The following is a 21485-nucleotide window of genomic DNA, read 5'->3' as shown; positions in this document are numbered from 1 at the left end:
GTGAATTTGCCTCTACCTGCTTGGTCATCATATCCAATTTACTAATGATTTACTAATATTTTGTATGTAAAAGTTTCATAAAAGCACCAGTAGTCATTACTACAATATTCTCACAACAGTGATACTGACATATTCAGTAAAAGACAGTCTGATTTTGATTTTGACTTAGTGTCAGTGTGGTAGTCAGTGGTACCATCGCTGGTGGTCTGTTCTCTCTGGCGCTCCAGGTACTGAGAGCAGTTGGCTTTGAGGGCGGTGACTCCTCGAAGTTCTTTGAAGCGGTACAGAAAGGCCTGCTCTTCCTTCTGTGTATGGGCTGCCAAAACCTGCTTGGTCAACCCTAATTTCTTGTAGGACTCCCTCTCTTGGCTGGGAGGTGAAACAGCACAAGGAGGCAGCCCGAGGGTCTGGATGCCCTCTGTTGTCTCCCCAGCTCCAGAGACATCCTCTATGATTTCTGCATGGATGAGAGGATGGAAAGGCATTTAGTTGAAGTCAAAGCCCATCGACATACCCATTAAAGGGTCCAATGCTGGAAATTAGTTTCAGCTGTAGACACCTGTATTGTACATTGGACACTGCTTTTGCAAATGTTAATGTTCTCTATGCTTGTCTCTTACAAATAAACTAGTAAAATAAAATAAATACGAGAATGTAAGAGGTTTATGAATTACAACTGATTTGTACCCGCAGTAAATGGCGACCCAGAGCATCACAGGATACAAGCGTGGCATGACCAAATTCACACTGATAAGAAAACTAGCTCGATGTGGATCTTTACAATCTACAGGACTTAATATTATGAATAACAATTAATAATAATTATGATACTGATTTGTCTTACGATGTGACCAAACCCATCCATTTCAAAAAAGAAAAAAAAATCCCTAACATACACTGTACACTGACAAGCATGCATGCACACACTGTTCCATTCACCTGACTCGGGCTGAGGTTTCTTGTCCCCAACATGAACTATGGTGCTGCTGTAGCTACACTGGCTGGTTATTGACACCACACTCTCTGGTTTATTGGGTACAGGCAGAGGGAGGGAAGTGCCCACTACCGCTGCGGCCGTGTCGCTGGGCTTTTTGCCAATATTATCTAAAGGAGGGAGACCAGGCTGCTCCTTCAGCAGGACGGGATCTGCCAAAAAAACAGAAAACCAGAGTTTTCGGAGTCTGAGAGAAAAGCTCACCCAATATGGTAGAAGGGAAAATCTCAACTGACAAGAAAACCTTCATAAAATGAAGTTAAGCCAGAGATTTGTATTTTCTATGATTTTTTTTCCCCTATGATCCAGAGTCTCCTTTAGTGGTGAAACCTACCCTCAGACACCTGCATGGCATTGGATCCTTTCTGCTTGTCCTCATCAGAGTTTGAAGAGGCGGTGTTTGAAGAGGACTGACACTTCCTCTTCATGGTGATTGGAACATTACAGCTCTCCAAGTACCTAAACATAAAAAAAAGACATTGATGAGCCTTGGCATCTTTTTTCCTCTGTTTATAATATTTCACCATTCCTTCCTTCCAAAAAAAAACATGTTTGATACCAACACATCATTACAAATTGGGATCCATCAGAGTGGTTCCTTTTCTTCATTCCAAGTCTTTGAACACTGAGAGTATTACAGTGCCCACTGATGTTTCTAGTAAATCTGGGCCAAAATGTTAACGTGTGACTTACAGGTCTTTCTTGTGAGGAAGGATGGGTGTAAGATACGTTTTGCATGGATTTTGTGCTGACATATTCTGTGAGATCATGTAATCTTCTAAAGCCGTCTCTCTACCTGATAACGCTATCCAGACAGCTGATCTGCTGGTAGGAGTAGACAGTCTGATCGTTGAAGGCCAGCTCCTCCTGGAAAGAAGCCCTGCTGTCCTCCATGGCCACGCCCGTCTCCCTCCAGGTGAGAGGGGCGGCTGAGTCTTTGGGCCTCACAACAGCTTGGCTCTTCTGCAGGGGCTCTACTGGAGAGAGGCCAGAAATTAGGAAGATGTGGCCCACACTTCAGGAGAAAATGGAATGACATTTTCTGACAGGCTGACACACAACACAAAAATGTTAGCATTTTTACTCTGCCACCGCTTGAGCCCTTCTGTCTGTCTTTCGCTGTCTCTCTGTCTCTTTCTCAAACACACAGACAGTTATGAGTCGGACTTACTGCCATTGCTTCTCCTGTTGTCTGGCTTGGTGGAGGAAGCTAGGTAGACCTGTTGCTCCTGGCTCTTCTGAAGGTGAATTCCCTTACAGATTTCCTGGAAGGTTCGCTGGGAAAGAGAGACACAGAACGCAAGAGTCAGCATAAATTCAATCAAAAACGGGCATAAATATTCATTTTAAAACGTCTTGTGAAAGGAAAGAAGAAGGCAATCACTATACACTGGGTCCATGAAAATACCACAACTCTGAATCGGTGGATAGATAAAGCGATCAGTATACAATGTTTGGAATGTGTGACTTTTAGCTGAAGGCTACAAAGAGAAAAAGGAGTGGTGAACAAATGCGAGAAATATCTGACACTTTATAGAGAATTATACAACTAGTAACAGCCAAACATTATAGCTGATGTACAGGTGAGGCACAGTAATGAAAGCAAAACTCTCTCTTGCATTTACTACTTACAGTATCTCCACATGCAAAAACACAAATCTTCAATGCAACAGAAATTTAACTTGGCCGAATTGCTGGTAAATAGGAATAATCTTGACACTGAGGCTGCAAAATTATAAGCGTCAGTGGCATGATCCTACTGAGAGTCTATTCAGTACAGGCACAATCAGGCTTTCAGGTTCATGGTGCAAGTTAGACAACTCAGTACCCGCTGTTGCTATAAAATCCCTTCCAAGCATGACCACCTGGGCTGGCAACGCTTTATCAAACTCCAAGTATGTGGGTCTACTTACAGGCTTGGCTTTGTTGCTCTCCTCCTCCTCCTCCAGCCGCATCTTGTTCCCACTGCCGTTGTTAATACTCTCGCTAGAGGACGTCAAGCCCATAACGTGGTCATTGCTGCACAGGCTGCCGTAGCCGCTGGAGCCGGTGTTATGAACCGGCTGCACTCACACACACACACACACACACACACACACACGCACACACACACACACACAGACAGACAGGAAGGGAGGAAGCTCAAGATGAGAGTTGGAGAGATGTAGTCGCAGGGCAAAAGAATGTAGCTTTGCATGAAATACTCTGGGTGTTGCTCCTCTTCTTGTCCTCAAACTCACTCTTGCAGCTTTTGTCTTAATGCAGTGCTGCTACCACTATATTTGTTTTTTTTTGGTTTTGATTCTGGTTTTGTTCATTTGTTTCTTTACAAGCTCTACAGTTATCTCACCTGCAAAAAATTGCTAATTGCTTCTTTTAAATTTTGTGATCTTTTATTGCTATGTTTATTCCTAACTCTTTGTTTTTATCATAGTTCAAATAAACTAAACTTTTCCTCAATTCCCCAGCAAATCTCCTTGCTTTTTGAGCCCAAATAATAGAATTTTTGGATACCAAGATAAATTTTTGGGAGTAAAAAACTTCTGATAGCAATACATTGGCAGATAATTCTACAAAAAAAAAAACATATTCTTTAGCAAGAAATCTTCAAATTCAGCAACCATTACATATAATAAAAGGCATGTATTGGAGGCTTGATATTTTACAGTTAAACAACAAACTTCTTAACAATCTGCAACACCATCTGCTCAGCTATGATGTGATAATTATCCCTTTTAGCATACTGGTCAACACTAATACACACTAATACACACTAATACTGATGCATCTTTTAATAAGTCAGCATCGGTTGACCAGCTGATGTATCAGTCAGGGTCTGCTGGTTTTGTTTTCCTTTCCTATCTCCTCTTCTCACCTGCAGTAAGAGCCTGTGGATCTGCTCCGTGATCTCCTGGATGTCAGAGTCCACGCTCTTGGTCTCGCCTGGCACAGGGGACGGGGCCACAAAGACGTCTTCGTTCACCGGGCCCCTGGGAAACAACAAAAACACACACCAACATGGATCAGTCATTTACCTGTTTGCAAATTCATTAGTAATTCCTATATAATCAGCATCACTAGTTGCTTAGCGATTGATGACACACTGCAGGCGAGCAAAGAGGCTAAACTGGATGGAAAGACAAGAGAGAGATACTTACATGCGGACTTTGTGTCTGCCGATTACAAAGGACACCTTGCGGCTCCAGGGGTTGACAAAACTGGACCAGCTGGTGTCCAGGATGATGTATTCTCCGTTCCGCGCACAGAAGCGGATGGATGAGTGGTCGAACGGCTGCCCCGCGTACTGCAGGACTACAGAGAGAGAGAGGAAAAAAAAAAAAAAACAGTCAAATCACTGTGGGAAAGACTTTCCCGTGCAGACAAGTAGGCCTAAAAAGACAAAAGGTATTCTGTCTCTCATTCCATTTCACAAACTCACTCTTTCTGTGGATGGCCAACATGATTGGCCGGTCATTGGGATGCAGGTGCAGGAGGACCGGGGTGCCAATCAAGTCCTGGGGGAGGTAACCGAGGAGTGGGACCGCCCTAGAAAACAAAACAAACAACAAATCACTCTTGTACTCAGCAAATAGCAGCACTAATTATGTTACAGTTCAGTGATCTCTGTGAAAATACCCATATTTCCGTCTGTAAATACCAATTTAATTTGTTAACTGATTATTTTTCTTACTTTTTTTCACTCTCTTCTTTTTCTTTTGATGTACTTCTTCAATTTACACATTTAACTCGTATCGCTTCTCTAGTTCTCAACTGCTTCATAATGTTATGATCGTTATTCTGTTTAACCTTGTTTTTGTAATTATTGTTATTAAAAGACTTGTTATAAGACTTTTGGCTCAAGGATAGCAGCACGCAGGCCGCGCCTTACCTCTCGTCCACATCCTGGAACACACAGCTCGGAGTGTGTGTGGTGGTGAAGATGCGCTTGTCAGTTGGGATTCTGGGTGCTTTAAGGAAAAAAAAACACATGTTGTCTTATCTGAGTGCTTATTCATTTCAACTACAATGTTGTTTTTTTGTCTTTAGCAAATCATGAGCCGCTGGCAGTAATAACTTTTGGTAAAATTTAGAGTTACACACAAGGAAGATGGGGTGCACGCAATTAAGGAGCAGGTTTCTCACAGTTAAAAAGAAAAAAAAAAATCCACATTTTTTCCAGATGTTTACTTCTTCATTTTTGTTGATGTATTCAGTGTGATCCATGCCAATAGTGGCTGTGCAATATGACTGTCACTTTAAACATGAGGATTACACAGGATATGATAGTGACTCAGCAGCCAAATAAAATGAGCAGTCGTCAAATGTGGATGAATTTTTGATGTCGTTTTTAAGACCCGAACATTTTGAAATTGACTCTCCAAACCTCTCCAGAATTTCCAAACTTCCCCACATTGGCAGCACAAGGCAGTCAGGTCCTTGCCATCACAACCAGAATGAAACCAGCTCAGCTACAATCTGCAACACCATCTGCTCAGCCATGATGTGTTAATTATCCCCTTTTTTGCAAACTGGTCAACACTAATACACACTAATACACACTAATACTGATGAATCTTTTGATAAGTCGGCATCAGCTGACCAGCCGATGTATCAGCTGGGGTCTGCTGGCTTTATTTTCCTTTCCTGTCCCAAATACTGAAGAATTTTTGACATAGTTTTCCATACTTTTAGCCTGATTCCAGCAGTTTTAAAAACCTGAACATTTTCAATTTCAAACTTTGTAAGCCTCTCAAGACTTTCCAAACTTTTCCACCATGGTAGCACAAGGCAGTCAGGTCCTTACCATCATAACCGGAGTGAACCCGCTCAGCCAGCAGGAGGCAGCAGAACTGATCCTCAGCGTGCTCTGTGTCTTGGACCTTCATCAGGTAAGGTGTCATGCGAAACGGGTAGTACTGCAGGTCCCCCTCGCACTCCTTACCGCCACTGGATCGGAGTTAAAAGGAGAGTCACACAAAGTCAGGATGATCAATGGCATTTGTATACATTTTATGTCTGTGTAGTAATGAAGCTCATTTTTGAGTTGTGGCTTTAGGATTTCAAATTAGTGGACTCAAGGTGGCACTGTTGAGCTGTTTTGCATCCACACAGTGTCTATGCAGTATTAGCATGAGTGAGTGAGCAAGTGTTTGTGTGTCTGCATGTGTCTCTTTCCCTGCCTCTATGTATATGTCTGCCGTGGAAAAAGCATCAGGTTGCAGCCGCCACAGATATGATTGGAAAAACTAATTGAAAAGCATTTGGAGTGGAAAGAAAATATGAATAAATACTAAATAAAGGTATGAGGAGCAGATGGCCCGGTGCTGTGGCCACGCTCATATCCACCCACCTGATACGGCAAAAAAAGGACTTCTCCTGCATGCAGTCCGGCGGGGAGGACTCTGAGATGGGGAAAAAGAAATGGCTTAATTCAAAAGAGAGCGCAACATAATCTCCACAAATGCCAGCCCTTTACAGTCAGATGAGCCTCGGTTCCCGCTGGCAACTGAGCTTTCATCAACTCCATCAATAAACATCAAAGCCCTGCCTACACGTAGAATGAATTTAATCATAGCCAAGCTCCTATTTTGCCATGCTGACCAAAGTATTTCCAGTCATGTATAGACAAAATCAGACAGGAAAGAGCGCTGCTTTGGGTCCTTACTGTAGCATAGACCAGCTCTCTTTGGATGTAGATAACAGCAGAGTTAGACTAAGCCCAAGCATGGGAAGTATTTGTATATCCGCTAATCTATCTACAATTAAAACCAATCACACAAAAACACTGTCCAGGTCATTCTCACATTGGGCTTTCCCAGATGAAGGGCAGGCTAAGCTGCAATACACTGGAGCAACGTTTTTAATAAGTTCTTGACACATGAATGAAAATTGTGCTTCCGAACTAATGGCTTTCACTGGATTTCAGTGGATAATTGCAAAAACGTCCCTTGCACTGTCTGGCCTATTCAGATTTCCAGGCTTATGTTTCTTTTCATAACTCAGAAAGCTCAGTCTGTCCTATCTAGTTAAGCTGTCAAAGGGAAATTGACTCTTAGCAGTCAGGATAATCATAGGCACTTTATTGATTTTGTGATTAACTTAGGTCAGAGCCACTTGAATCCAAGGTATTCCAAGGATCTAGGTTTATTATTTTTCTTGCTTTCCACTGTATATTTTCCTCATGCAGGCAAACGACTTGGAGGAAATCTTTCATAAGAACGACGACATAACAACACAGAGACTGCAATTATGGAGATTTCAGTGGCACAGCGAGGGCCTCTTATCTTGTCATGCGATTCTCACGCGCACAGCTGCAATCACAGCAATCTGGAGGGCCCTCATACGTGCTTTGCTAGCGGGGTATTTCCTATCTGATGGCGTACCTGCTCCAGTGCACATGCTCCAGGAAGGCAGGCGGTACGGCGTGGTGAAGCTGTAGAACACGCTGACGTCCTGCGGGGTCAGGAACTCCACAAACTTGGCGTTCTTGAACACATCCCTTTTGCAGTTGAGGATGGAGGCTGCCTGGTCAGAGATGTACACTATTCTTCCTGTGATGAGAGACACTGCCACCGCGAAAATGTCCTGTTGGAGAGACAAATCCAAATGTGCAATGAGAAACTCCGACTCTACACCTGCTCAAGCACAGTCAAATTAAAGAACATTCAGAAACTTAATTGATCTGTATCGGCTATTCACATATTTACAAGAATATCTAGCTACTAGAGGCGTTCATTCATCAGCAATTGGGGTAAGAAATGTGAACACCTCATTATAACATTAACATTATTTTAAAGGGGATATTAATGACTCACGTTGTTTTTGAGGGTGTATTCAGAAGTAATGCTGTCTATCTCCTCTATGGTATAAGAAGACACATCCAGGCCTGATGGCTGACTGTCATTGATCATCAGCAGCTGGTAGTATTCCTCGTTGGCTGTGACAAACAAGAACAGTCACTCTGTCACAGTTTGGTCGCAACATATCTCACAACACCGAGTAAAGGAAGGGTGGACACCGATGAAAGTGGAAACATCAGCTGTATTCTACAAAGTGGAAACATCAGCTGTATTCTATACAAGTCCAGGAGCATGGGGTAATCCAATTTAAGAGTGATGATGCCTTGATGAAATCATGTAGCCATTAGATCATGAGGCTGTCAGCATGGAAACATGGCTCAGTGCTGAAAGAAAGACGTCACTACATCCTACTGTTGACAGTATTAAAGATTACACAGCAGGAGCTCCACCCAGCAGCTTCCATCTGAAAACATTTAGGGGCGCTGGAATGAATCTTTTGGAGATGATAATCTATTGAAAAATATGCAAAATGTAGGCCAACGGTAACTTACTGAAAAAGATAAACAGACTTTCAAGTCATTTCTTTAATTCTTCTTTGGGACAAATGTGAAAGTAAGCGCATGTATTACATGTATATATATATACATATACACTTTTTCTTACCTATGGTTTTAAATTACTTTCCCTTGACTTCTACATAAGTTTGAGCTTAATCCATGGCTATTTTTTTTAAGTTGACACTGAAAAGGTACTTTAACAATGTCTATCTGGTGTAAAAGTTGATCTGTATGAGCCTCCAATGAACAAATGAGTAACAGACATAAACCTCATTTTTTTAATCCCAGCTGAACATGAAACAACACAACTTGCAGATTTCTAACTGGTAGGTAAATATTTAACAGAGCTGATGCTGCTTTTGTCAGGTTTCCATGACTTTTCCAAAACTTTTATTGATTATACTTTCAAATTTAGTGACTTTTCCAGATTTTTCCGGCTGTATGAACTCAGTATATACCTGCCCTGTGTATGCAAAGAGCCCAACGACAGGTAAATGAGTGAGTAGAGGTTGGTACTGACACATGAGAAAGGCGGGCCAGCACGCGGCATGGCGGAGTGCTCTTACCTTCCACCTGCTTGACACAGCGCAGGGCATATTTGAGGGTGTTAAGAGTCGTGGACTTGTTGCCTTTGTTCCTCTTCTCAGCAGGTAGGTGAAGCTTCAGCTCCTTCAGAGTTTTAATCAGCTCTTTCTGTGTCTTGGCTTTGGCAGACTCCTCACTGCTGCAAGAGGCATGGAGCACACGCCGAGAGGCAAGTCAGACACTGCGGCAGGTACAGGAGGCCTCTCTGAGCCCCACGGACCCAAAAAAAGAGTCATATCTAGAAAAGAAATCCACTCACAAATGGGTCAGTCTGAACAAGAATGACAATTTCATCTTTAATGGTAAACTAGGCAAAATCCAAATTTCCAAGGGCTGACTGAAGTGAGGAAAAAAAAACACGGAATACACACTTTTGTCAGTGAGCCTAGCTAATAATGAGAACAATGGACCGTCAAGCATCAAATTTTGTGGTTTTTTGGGTTTGTTAAATGAGCCTAAATTTCCCTCACTGCAATCTGTCACTGCACCTTGAATCGGAATAAAATCAGAAATAACTTTCCTGTGTTTCCTACTCTAGTCGTAGGGCATGAAAGCGGTTCTGGGTAGTCAACTAAAGATATGGCCATAGTCTAGTAAGCAATGGAGTGATACACTTGGTGCTATATTGGTGGTGTGTGTGCTAACCTGCAGCCGCTGGTGGAGGGGTTGTCCTGCTCCGAACTCAGAAGACTGAAGGCGTTTGAGCTGCTGGGAGGAGACGGACTGTGGGAGTTCGAGCTGTGGGGACAGAAGAAAAAAAAGTCCGAGAGTTTGAGGAACTGTACATTCGATTTTCTTTAATGAGACATTTCACAGAAGAAGGAAAAAATAACCAAAATCACCTTAGAGAGAGAGAGAGAGAAAGAGAGAGCCTGAACTGCATCTAATGCATAATCAAACGTATCTGATTCTCATTAAGTCCGACTGCTGTTACAGATCACTCCTGTTTGTGGCCAAACCTGCACACTGAGTCGGCCCCACTGATTTCCAGAACAACATAAGAGAATATCCATCTAGCCGTAGGTGGTTGTTTGTGTGGGTACATGATGATGGAAGTGTCTGATTATGGAAGTCTGATTTTCCAGAGGCACACATTTTCACATGCACCTTTGTCTTGGATGAAACTGTTTGGAGTTTGCTCACCTCAACCAAGACTCTTTGTTTAGGAGTTACTGGCCTGAGTTACCACCAATCAGTAATAACAATGGAATTGTTCACCATAATGTAAATATGGATTATGTCATATAAATTAGCAATAATAGATGTACAATAATGCATTAAAGCACTCACAGGATGAGAATATATTTAAAAATAGCTGCACTTGATTTAACAGCCTTCTTATCATGTCCCATTCAATTCAATTCAAGTGAGTTTAATGGGTGCTTTATTGGCAAGACAGAGAGTCCATGCACTGCCAAAACAGTGTATCTCTCTCATCCCTGCTTGTTTCTCCTTGTCTAGATCTGCTCTGCCCTGTGTGTGTGTGCGTGTGTGTGTGCGTGTGTGTGTGTGTGTAGTCCGTTGTATTAGCCTACAAGCTTAACGACTCACTAATACACCCAGACTAACAACAGCTCTGAAGATACTGAGTCACAACAGATACAACTCAGGTTACTATGAATATCTGGCTTATGTGGCTCAGAATAGAAAGCACCTTGACAAACAGCCCCTCCAAGCACAATGGAGGATCTAATTCTATCAAATATAGCCCAGTTAATACAACAGGTGGCTGTATTGTGCTGAACTACAGAAGGAAACTGTAAGAGAAAATTACCTGGCAGTAGGTGGTTTTAATGATTATTTGAGGACTGAATGACTCTTTCCATTGTTGATTCATCTATTGATCACTTTTTCTTTCAATTGTCAAAAATAATAAACATTACCAGAGCCCAAAGTAATGTTTTCAGATTGCTTAATCAGTCAGACCAGCAGTGATATTTTTTATTGATCAATGACTAAAATGACTCACTGATTATCAAAATTTTAACTAATTCATTTTATGCCAATCAACTACTGGTTTAAATAATTTTAAATAAATTAAATTAATTCAATCTAATCTAATCTTTTTTTTTAATTTATTGTTTAATTTAATTTAATTTTTATTTAATCATCTTATGCATTTTTTAAATTTAATTTAATTTAATTTAATTTAATTTTTTCAGAGCCATTTGCTGTTCACTCATTGGAGAGTCATTGCTATGGCAACAGAGTAAACAGTTGAATCCACAGTGGAAAACCATAATATGATGATGTGCCATAATGATAATGAATACAAACTACAGGCATCTAAAAGCTCTTTTTCCCCACTAAGGATGAAGGAAGACATAACAGAATAATATATTATATGAGCTGTTTGTGAATTCTAGCTCATGGAATGAGTTGATATCTGCCAGTGAAGAGGCTGGTTAAGAGGGAGGAAGGAACAAGTGGACATTCAGCTTTTTTATTTCTCATTAAATTATGCACGATATAAAAGAAAGCCCACTTCAAAGCTGAGGTCATTGTCACCTTGTAGGGCACTTGAGGCACTAGAGTGTTTTTATCACTGGCACTACCTATTGTAATAATGTACGCATTCATAGTGTTGGGGTGCAAAAGTATACACCAATTGGTAACTGATAATAAGTTTTCTTTCTTTCTTTCTTTCTTTCTTTCTTTTCTTTTTTTTTTTTTGAGGCTGATATTGACATCTGCTACCATCATACCCATAAGGGACGATGTGATATTGAAGTTCATGTTTCGAAGAACTAGAGTAAAAATGCAGGTGAAAAGAAGAGGAAGCTTTTTAGATAAGCCTGTATTCATGATAATTGTGCTTTAGAGAAAAAAAAGACAATCATAGTACTACTCTGTTGCTAATTTTACAGTTATAATAAGTAGTACACATAAGACAGTAAAAATAATATTGCATGAACATCGATATTGCTTTTTATCGGCTGATACAGGTAGCCAGCCAATATGTTGGTCCTAATTGAGAACATGTTCAAAACCTGGTTTGTCTTCTAAAACTTTTTTCAACAAGGCGCTGCCGTGTATCTGCAGTGGACGAAGAAGTGGACACATGGAGCAGAGAGGCTTTGGCCGAGTCAACTGAGCCGTGTGTATGTGTTTGTTTTTGTGCGGTCCACTGTATTAGCCTACAAGCTTAGCAGTTCACTAATACACTCAGGCTATCAACAGTTATCTAAGATACTGACTCATCGCAGATACAACTCAGGTTACTAAGAATACTTGGCTTACATGGCTCAGAATAGAAAGCACCTTGACCAAAAAAAGCTCCTATAAGCACAATCGAGGATCTAATCCAGCCAATTTTGGATTGCAACAGCTGGTTTTAGTATTGACAGACTGAACGAGTATTAGTGTGTGATACTTAGAAAGAGTTTAACAGAGTAGGCTAATTGTAAATGTGGTAGTAAGTCAGCGTGTAACACGTGTTACCAAAGGAGAGCGCTCAGAGAGGCAGAGAAGGACTTTGACTATGTTTTCGCAAGGCCACCTTGGCCTTGTGTAACGATGGGTTTAATTAGAAACCTTCCACTGGCTCGTTGTTTTCCCTGCGTGTCTGTGTGTGTGCGTTCATGTTTTAGTGCTGAAACGAGTAGCCAATTAATTAATGGACAAAAAACAATCAATTATAATTTTGATAGCTGATTAATCCTTTTAGTCCTACATCAAGCTGGCCTTTTTCCCCCCATACCAAATGGGATACTACACATCCTGTGCTTGTGTGTATGTGTATGTGTATGTTTGTATGTGTTACTACTAAAACTCTAACCTGATTAATGGATCGACAAAATAATTATTCTAATTTTGATAATCGATTGATCGTTTTTGGTAATTTATCATGTCACAATCCCTCTCTTTGCTTTTTGCAGTTTGAATAAGAGCACTTGAGGACACTAAAATTTGCTTTCTTTTCTCTGTTTATATCATAACAAAATCAATACTTTTGGTTGCTGGTCAGATTACTGAAGCAGTCTGAAGACATTACCATGATCATAGGGATCATAGGGATCATAGGGAATCAACTGCTTTCATATATTTTAACATTAAAAAATTGAATTCTCTTTTTTTGGGGGTGTAGCAGAAATTACATTGCCCTCCATTTGAAACAACAGCTTCAGCCTGCTTGAGTGGATTTAACTGGATTTAACTGGATACAAAGACCAGAAATTCTACGTCAAAGTGGGAAAGGCAGGGAGTGGAGGAAAAAAACAGCAACGTGAAGGAACATGACCCGGCTGAGATAAACACTTTGAGTCGTCATGGAAACAATGAGAGGCGGAGGATGTGAAGCATCCCATCTGGTATAGAGCAAAAAAGGAAGGGGAAAAAAAAGAAAAAAAAGAAGAAAAAAAGCCAGCTTTCAAGCCATTGAGAGGAGTAATTTTATTTTCCCCCAGTAAGTCCCAGTCTGGACGCCATCCGAGTACAGAGTGTACTCATGTCTTCATCTATTTTAGGTCATGAAGTGGTCAAGTCGAGGCAGCACTAATGTTAATGTTTCAACCTAAATTCATAATGTGACAACGCAGGTACCCTCTTCTAGTAATGACCAGTGAAAATGGATGTGGCTATAGATAGGTTTATGTGCTGTACAACTATGGACCAAAACCAAGAGGACTGGTAGAAACATGTTCAAAAACTTCCAAAAACTTTAATCTGGAGCATCATCATTGCTGGATCCAGACTGGTGTGCTCGCTGTGAATCTGCATTCAGTAAACCCGCTGGAAACTGTGGAATAATAGTACAATAGTCTTCATGTTCTTTGTCCTAGAGAAAAGTGAGATGCTGTAAAGTTTTTGTTTTCATCAGCTTATCAAAACTAAAATAGAGATGACAGAAATGGAAACCAGAAACCAATTCAGTTTTTATGATAAAAACAAAAAAGTAACCAAGTCATAGCTGTGAACTTCAAGAGAAAAGCCATGCTGTCTGGAACAGAGGCAAAAGTGTGCGTCACGTAATATGATGTCAACGTGCATCACATGTCTAAGGGGAAGACAGTGTAGAGAAAAAACAAAAACAAGAGAGAAAACAAAAACATAAACAAAAAAAAAAAATGGTCAGATGGAGTGATGCACCTTCATCATCAGAGCTAAAATAAAAGGCCAGGACAAACAGCTTGTCTGTATGATTAGGTAATGTTGACTTTCAGTGGCAGAAATAGACTAGTGCTCAGCTGGCAGGAAGGATATCATTCAAGCAATCTAATTTAAAATCCATTATCCGAATAAATCTCAGTTTCGATTTTTTAGTTATCCCTGAAAAGTCTCATGATCACGGAAAATTGAGCCAAATGGAACTGATTCAGCACTTGTTGCATTAAAAAAACAAAAAACAAAAAAAAAGCCGGTGTCTCCTGGTCAGCTGTGGGTTGGATGACCATCAGTGCAGCTTTGAATCGCTCATTTTAAAACAGACCAAGCAAGGACAATGTCCAGCGCTGATGACTGCATTCAGCCTGTGACGATAAACAGGATGTTGATCTTTCTATTTTTAAATAAGGATGATAATAATTCTGAATATGTCAAGGTTGATTACAATGGGAAAAAAAAGAGAAGCGATAAAATAATTTCACCTTTGGCTGATTCCACATTACTAAACCTTCATTTGGACTGGGAACAGCTGACCCTCTTACAACATGCAGTTTGTGCAAACAGTTTTATGTTTGAAATACACTTGGTGGTTACCAAATGCATCATAAAGTCAACGCCAAGAATATCTTTGGACATAGGAAATGAAAAGTGCAAGAGCTGTAAAGCCAGACAAACTCAGAATGGCTTTCCAACGGCAGCAACACAAAAGGCCAATATAACTTTCAGCATCTATAGAAACTATGTGTCTCTCTCGACTCCAATGTCCAACCTCTACCAAAAATCAGGTGGCAAGGCCAGGCCATTACATCAGGCTTTATTTTTCTGTTTTATTACGTTGTGTTAGTCATGCCTCAGTATTTGTGGTCTGGCTTGTGTAGTCACAGGAATGAAGTCAGATTACTTCAGATTGTTTGCTCTAGCCTTACCAGTCCTCTGTGGTCATATGGCAGGCCATAGCCCAGGTTTAAGAAATCTGCCTATTTATTTTTGCTCTGTTTGTCTATTACTTGTCAAACTAAACCCCTTCCACAACAGCCACTGACCTCTTGTTGCTCCCAGAGGATTCAAGGAGAGCCGAGTCTTTGCTGTTGCCATTGGAGCTTCCCATCGACTCATGGCCGTTGCTCTCATTGCCGTGACTCTCGTTCCCGTGACTTTCATTGCCGTGCGATTCGGTCCCGCTCCCGCTGGACCCACTGCTCTTCATCTCCACATCCTCCTCGGGGAGGGAGTGGGAGCGGGCGCTCTTGCGGTGGTTGTGCAGCGAGGCCGGGTGGTCCTGACCGCTGCTGTCGCTGCCCTCTGACGCAAGGCCTAAGTCGGACCCACCTTGGCCGTAGCTGCCCATCCGGTGCAGCTGTGCCATGGAGCTGCAGCCCGGTGTGCCCCTTGGCATGGAGCTGCACGAGGAGGACCCTCTGCACCCCGAGGCTCCATCCTGGTCTTCCAGCATTGGAAAGTGATAGGTCTTGGAGTCTGAATCCTCCGACATGAGAAGAGGGTGCTGTCCGGTAGAGGGGGCTTGTACCAGAGAAGATAAGTGGGTGTTGGAGGAACACAATCACCCCATTGTCCACAGGATCAACGCCAGAGGGAAAGGGACAGAGAGCTGACTGATCTGTGGAGAGAACGAAATAAGAGCATGCATATCAGTAATGCAATAACACTTGTCAAGTTAGGCGTAGTTTAACCCAGGAGGAAAATATTTTGTGGGTACAAGACAAGTGATGAAAGGGATGTAACAATACAGCAACAGGGGCAGCATGGAGGCTTAGTGGCTTATACTCCAGATGCTTTGGCTAAATTTAGAAACAATTGTGGGAATTAATTATTGATTATTAGATTAGCTTAACTCCAAACTAAATCTCCGTGAAGCCTGGCATCTATGGTGACACGTACAGTAGGGGACTGGCCTTTGGTGACAGGTGATGTCATGGTCTACAACAGATGGTGACATCACCTCCTGCCAAAGACGAGCAGCCCCCTACGTTTCACCACAGACCTCAGTGGGACGGCATGTTGCCTGTAAACCTTTGCTTTAATATGAATCCAACACATTCCATCTATGGGGAAAATCCATGGAGTTTCTTTGTCTCAGTGTGTGATTTAAACTGGAGGTTAACACTTGGATGCTTTTATCTGCATGTTTTTTTCTTTTCAATGGGACTGGATACACTGAATTATGTTACAGCTGCTTTCCAGGCAAAATTGTTTTTCTAACAGGAACCTAACACTGCGGCGCACATTAAATATGTAGTTGGCCGCTCTATAACTTGCTCTGTGGCTATAAAAAAAATACATCTTTAGTGAGCAACCGTGTCCGCCTCCTTGGCCGATCTGTTATCTTTGTTTAAGTGGGGGAGAGTCACAACTCATCCATGATGGGTGGCTAACAACTTAACCACTGGCAATTTGTCCAAATGTCATAAATTATTTTGAGGGAATTAAGAAAATCTCATTCATTTTTCCTGTAAATGATTGTTTTTTCGATCCCTAGCTCTCGCCAGCACACACGCGGGCACCAAGGCAGACACAGTTCAGAAGAATCAGAAAGCAGGGCATCACACAATCCTCCTTCAAAGAGATGTGTATCTTTGTGTGGCGCTGTATCAGAGCACTTAGCAGGATTTAACCCCTGACCTTTCAAAGGCCCCGCAGGTGTCTCGCTCTGCCACAGCAAAAGCGGTGGCTAGACCAGACAATGTGGCCTTTCAGAGAGGTGGGTCTGTCCTATCCAATCCTCAGACGCTTTCAAAGAATTGACCTTCCTGGGATCATGAAACACCATTATTCACAGCATGTCTGGCTGCCAGCATGTCTGATTTGCTAACAGCATGCAACTTTGCTCTTGTTTCTATTCTCCTAAAGAGGCGGTGGTAATTTGACAGCCAAGGTGTTGGCAAGGCGGTGGCACACTGCTCACTGCAAAACCTGTGTAACCTTTTTTGTCAGATAGTGCTAATGTGGGCACCAAAGGCACCAGCAGGGTGAGGAAGAGGCAATCTGTTCTTCTCAGTTTTTCAACATGTGAGGATGCAGAGCTGGGAATCTGCACGTTTCTGTGACACAGACATAGCATTACTGGCATATCTATCTATCTATCTATCTACATATGAATATGCTTCTACATGGGCTTTTCAAACGTCCAGTAGATCTTTCTTGGTAAAAATCTGATGCACAACTAACAATGCATTTTATGTTTTGTGCAAAATTAAGAAATCTGGTTAGGAAACAAGCATTTTTCACTTACGATGAAAACCATTAGAATTCAGAGATTACCGCATACATAAGTTGCTTGATGTATATAATGTGGTAAACTTTGCTTATTAGTATGAAACAGCTGTGAATATGCAAAAATGTGATGACTGTGTACCATGATGCTGCCAGCTTTCCACTGCTCATTACATTGTATACTTTATTTTCAAACATTGCATTACTACATAAATGAGACTAACATTTCAACTGGTGAAATGTATGTTGTCAAAAGCCTCTACAAACAAACAACAAACAGCTGACTACAACAATTCTCTACACACTTACTGAGTTAACAATGCTGTACTCAATAACAAAGCAGTATGTGAAAGGGAACATGCCACGGTCCACAGGACTGCAGAGTACTGAATGTTCAGTCGTATTCAAACTAGTACAGGACTTGTCCTCTGTTTGTGCGGTATGTAAAACAGGCTGGTTTTTCCACTTCTGCAGTATGTCAGCGGTGTAAACTGTTCTGTGTGCGTCTCTGCACACATGCTGAATACCTATACATATTAAACCCTGTGATAAAAACAAAAGCCTGATTTGGATCAATTACTGTGTACAGAAATACAGCATTATTTGCACAATCCTGCCTCTGGGCAACAAGTCAGGGTGACACTACGGCCACTGTCCACTTCAAAAGACAGGTAGCTGGCCTCTAAGCTCCATCCTGGCTGTATTCCATGGATTACCTGACCGGTTGCTGGCATGCCTTCCTCCCTGCCCCTGCAATGGAAAACTGATTATTTTCTGCTCTGACTAAAGACACATAATGCGTTATCTTTCCTGGAACTGTACCATAGCCCTATATTGGTGTGTGTATGTGTGTGTTTGTGTAGTTTGTTCAGCATCAAGTCCTTGCAAGCCTAAGCAAGTCCTATTGTACACAAACAAGGTGCACAGCTCGAATTGGCTTCTGTGGCGCTGAGGCTGAGATTTCCAGGTGGTCTGCCACATCAAAATAAGACGAAAGCAGGGGCCTGGAGTGCGTGTTTCTGTGCACTTATGTTGCTGGAAAGAGGCGGTGCAATATCCCGCCATGAGCAAAAGTAACTGGCTGGAAGCAACGTGCAAAAAGATCTTTAACTTCGGGAGGCTGGACGCAGCAGCAGTCAGCTGAGGACACACACCACCAGGATAAAGATAGGTGTGGTTAGACTGGCACACAATGAGGTAATGCACGTGGTCATGTAAGGTCATTTATATTTTCCTGTTCCACACAAAAAATCTAACATCAGATGTAAACAACAAACATACTTTTGTTCAGTTTTGGCTTAAAAAAACAGCAGGGGAGTGCACATTTGCTATGGCAAGCAACATCTTACATTGTGCAATAATTAAATATATAAATAAATAAATAGTTCCATTTTTTAGGCTGTCTTCTTCTTTGGAAGTCTCTGAGCCATTTAAACACACCTGATTTGTGAGTGTTATCAATCGTGTAATTTTGTTATTTGACTGACCTTATCAGTTAGCATCACAAATGGTCCATCAGCAGTTGACCTCGTCTCACTACCATTTCACTTAATAGAACACCAGTTTTACAAGATCAAAGTTGAACGAGATATCATCTCTTTCTCGCTCTCTCCCTCCCTCTACTACTCTCTCCCTCCCTTTCCCTCCCTCTCTCTCCCTCTACTACTCTCTCCCTCTCTCTCTCTCCCTCCCTCCCTCCCTCCCTCTCTCTCTCTTTGTCCGTGTCCTCAGCCGACCTCTAAACATGTGTGCACTCTGCAAATTGGACAAAATGAAAAACTGTAAGCAACCAGCGAGTGAGAGAAACACAGATGCCAAAGGTCTGAGCAAAACCCACCACAGCAAAAGTTAACTTATGTGGCTCAAGAATGATGCAATATGGTTCTGTAGTCTTGATTTAGCGAGATCTTTCTGTCAGAGTGACAGCAGAGATACATCTGTCTCTCTCACACTGGTGAATTATTTCCATTTGATGGAGATCCAAGCAGGTGGCCTAAAGCTCTTTGCAGAAATCAAAGCAGAGTGAGTACATAACCATCAGTCTTCTGATCACCGACTCAAAGCAGTGAAGGAGTTCGGTGTGAATTACTGAGTCAGCATATGGCGACAAAGTAACCAAGACAATGAAGAAGACGTGAGTGACGCCAAAACGACTGCACGGCTTGGACGTTGCTTGATAATGGTGCGGCCATTCTCGTCTGAGCCCGCATTTGCAGTCAACAGATGTAGAGATTAAGCTTTTGTTCTGCAGATTCATATACACAGAGCACCATGTTACTCTACTTTCTACAACGGCGAGGGCGGCGCCTACCCAGCCAGGGGAAATGACTCAGTCTACATACTGAACATTCTGAACATTCTGTACAAACCGCCGTGACCGCTGGCCAGGGTTTTCCTGCATCGAGAGCTTTCTGGCAGCCGCTCCGGCGCAACTGGCAGCTGCTGCTCAACTGAGGGCCAAAGTTAAAGAGTAGAAATCAAGAAACTGTTCCCACTGGCGGAGCAAGTTGTAATTTATCGCTGAATTCTGGTTATCTGGTAATCAGTTAGTGATCACGTGGGCACACCTCACTAGGTCAAGTCAGGTTAGTTTGCTAGACACCTGCATAAAGTGTGTGGGTGTGAGAGAGAGAGAGAGAGAGAGAGAGACTGATGACCTAACAGTGGGAGGGATCAGATGTGGATTATGAGCCTGAGTACTTTACATGCATCCATCATGTTTCATTTCACAACAGCTTGGTTTCCCAGAATGAGTTTCATAGAAACTTTGGCGTTACACTCGACCCAGCTCCTTCCTTGAACTCTCATGTTAAGGACATCACAAAGACAGCATTTTCCACCTTCACAGCAGCACCAAAAGTGAACCTGTTCATTGCTGAAACTCTCATATGCGGTTCTTTCCCCAAAACCTGATTACTGTAATGTCTTATTTCCTGGCCTTCCACACTACAGCATTAAAAACACCCACTTGTACTGTAATGCTGCTGCCAAAATATTAACCAGAGCTAATTTGACCACATCACACCCATTCTGACCTCCCCTCTCTGGCCAATCCAAGCCCGATCTGATTTTCAGGTGCTTCTTTTAGCATGTAAATTGCTACATGGGCTTGGACAGCCCTATTTATCTGATCTCATCATTCTTATGAAAGTCCTTGTGCCCTCTAATCATAAGATGCTGTAGATTGCTGGCCCTGGAATCAGGACAACACAGCTCCTTATCTCCTTATCACCAGTTCCCTCTTGCAATTAGGAAAGCTAATTGTATAAAACCAGTTGCTGTTCTTAAAAACCAAACTTTATCCCATTTTTTGCAGGGGTCAGGGCTATGAAGGAAAGGGGAGCATCCCTTTCGCCACCATGTGGCATCACTCCAAATGGATGCTTGCTAAAGTTTCCAACAAATCTGTTAGGAAGGTCATGAGCCAAGGAAGAAGCGGCTAACTTTCAAAGCTCCTTATCCAAAGGGAGTGTGGTAGAGAGGGCAGGGCATATCAGAATGTATTAAGTGGCGTAACTGTCAAACGGATGCTATGATTTCCACCAAATACTGTGGGAAAGTTGGTTGAGGGCCAAGGAAGAAGTAACTCACTTTTAATACACCTTGTCCAAAAGGGGGTGTGGCATATCACAAAAAACTTATAACTTCTGAATGGATTCACACATCATCACAAAACCTTGACCAGGTATGTCATGGGCTACAGAAGAGCTGATTAACTTTTCGGGTTGTCAGTCACAAGGCGGCGCGGCATCCCACACAAAGTCAGATAACTTCCCAACAGATGAGCATAACACCACTAACTTTTGACACAAGGTTTGTCCTGGGTTAAGGAATAACATATTAACTCCTCACACTGATTTGGCCTCCCAGCCCATGTTGACTTCAATTTTTGCAATTTCTCCGAAGGGGGCCTTGTGGGGTGTCCTCTGACTTGGCGTGCAGTTGCTGACAAGTTGGCCAAACGCTCCTCTGGTTCTGCTCTTAATTACAGAGGTATTAACTCTGCTGCCTTTCTGCTGATTAGTGGTTTTTTGTGAGGGGGTACACAATTGGTGGGGGATACCATTTGTTCTCAGTTTTGTTGTATCCAATTCATAATCTTTCCAATCTCTGTCATAGCTTCTCTTGATGAAAAGCGTGATAGACCAACACTGATTCGACTGTTTAACCTGGCACATATCCCATGTTTGCATTTCATCATTCTGTTCTATTAAT

General features: G+C 42.1%; 1 protein-coding gene across 5 annotated transcripts in view; it reads right to left on the bottom strand.

The window, feature by feature from the left end:
- Positions 1 to 21485, bottom strand: part of per2 (period circadian clock 2) — a 34251-nt gene that overhangs the window by 6778 nt on the left and 5988 nt on the right. For 3 of the 5 annotated variants that reach the window (XM_030074525.1, XM_030074527.1, XM_030074528.1), the window contains exons 2-18: positions 15083 to 15657; positions 9582 to 9674; positions 8918 to 9075; positions 7810 to 7931; positions 7378 to 7579; positions 6345 to 6396; positions 5799 to 5941; positions 4884 to 4962; positions 4434 to 4540; positions 4153 to 4306; positions 3870 to 3984; positions 2908 to 3057; positions 2166 to 2271; positions 1791 to 1971; positions 1329 to 1453; positions 940 to 1146; positions 194 to 457 (exon numbers count right to left, since the gene is read on the bottom strand). In XM_030074525.1, the coding sequence (XP_029930385.1) occupies positions 194 to 457; positions 940 to 1146; positions 1329 to 1453; positions 1791 to 1971; positions 2166 to 2271; positions 2908 to 3057; positions 3870 to 3984; positions 4153 to 4306; positions 4434 to 4540; positions 4884 to 4962; positions 5799 to 5941; positions 6345 to 6396; positions 7378 to 7579; positions 7810 to 7931; positions 8918 to 9075; positions 9582 to 9674; positions 15083 to 15531 (2707 nt within the window). In that variant the 5' untranslated portion in view covers positions 15532 to 15657. The remainder of the gene's footprint in view (positions 1 to 193; positions 458 to 939; positions 1147 to 1328; positions 1454 to 1790; positions 1972 to 2165; positions 2272 to 2907; positions 3058 to 3869; positions 3985 to 4152; positions 4307 to 4433; positions 4541 to 4883; positions 4963 to 5798; positions 5942 to 6344; positions 6397 to 7377; positions 7580 to 7809; positions 7932 to 8917; positions 9076 to 9581; positions 9675 to 15082; positions 15658 to 21485) is intronic. The other 2 variants (XM_030074526.1, XM_030074529.1) reach the window with 2 other exon arrangements.

This window comes from Myripristis murdjan, chromosome 17, assembly GCF_902150065.1.
Source record: "Myripristis murdjan chromosome 17, fMyrMur1.1, whole genome shotgun sequence".
Classification (NCBI taxonomy): domain Eukaryota; kingdom Metazoa; phylum Chordata; class Actinopteri; order Holocentriformes; family Holocentridae; genus Myripristis; species Myripristis murdjan.
The sequence above is the reverse complement of the archived record's forward strand: the minus strand, read 5'-3'. Positions and strand labels throughout refer to the sequence as shown.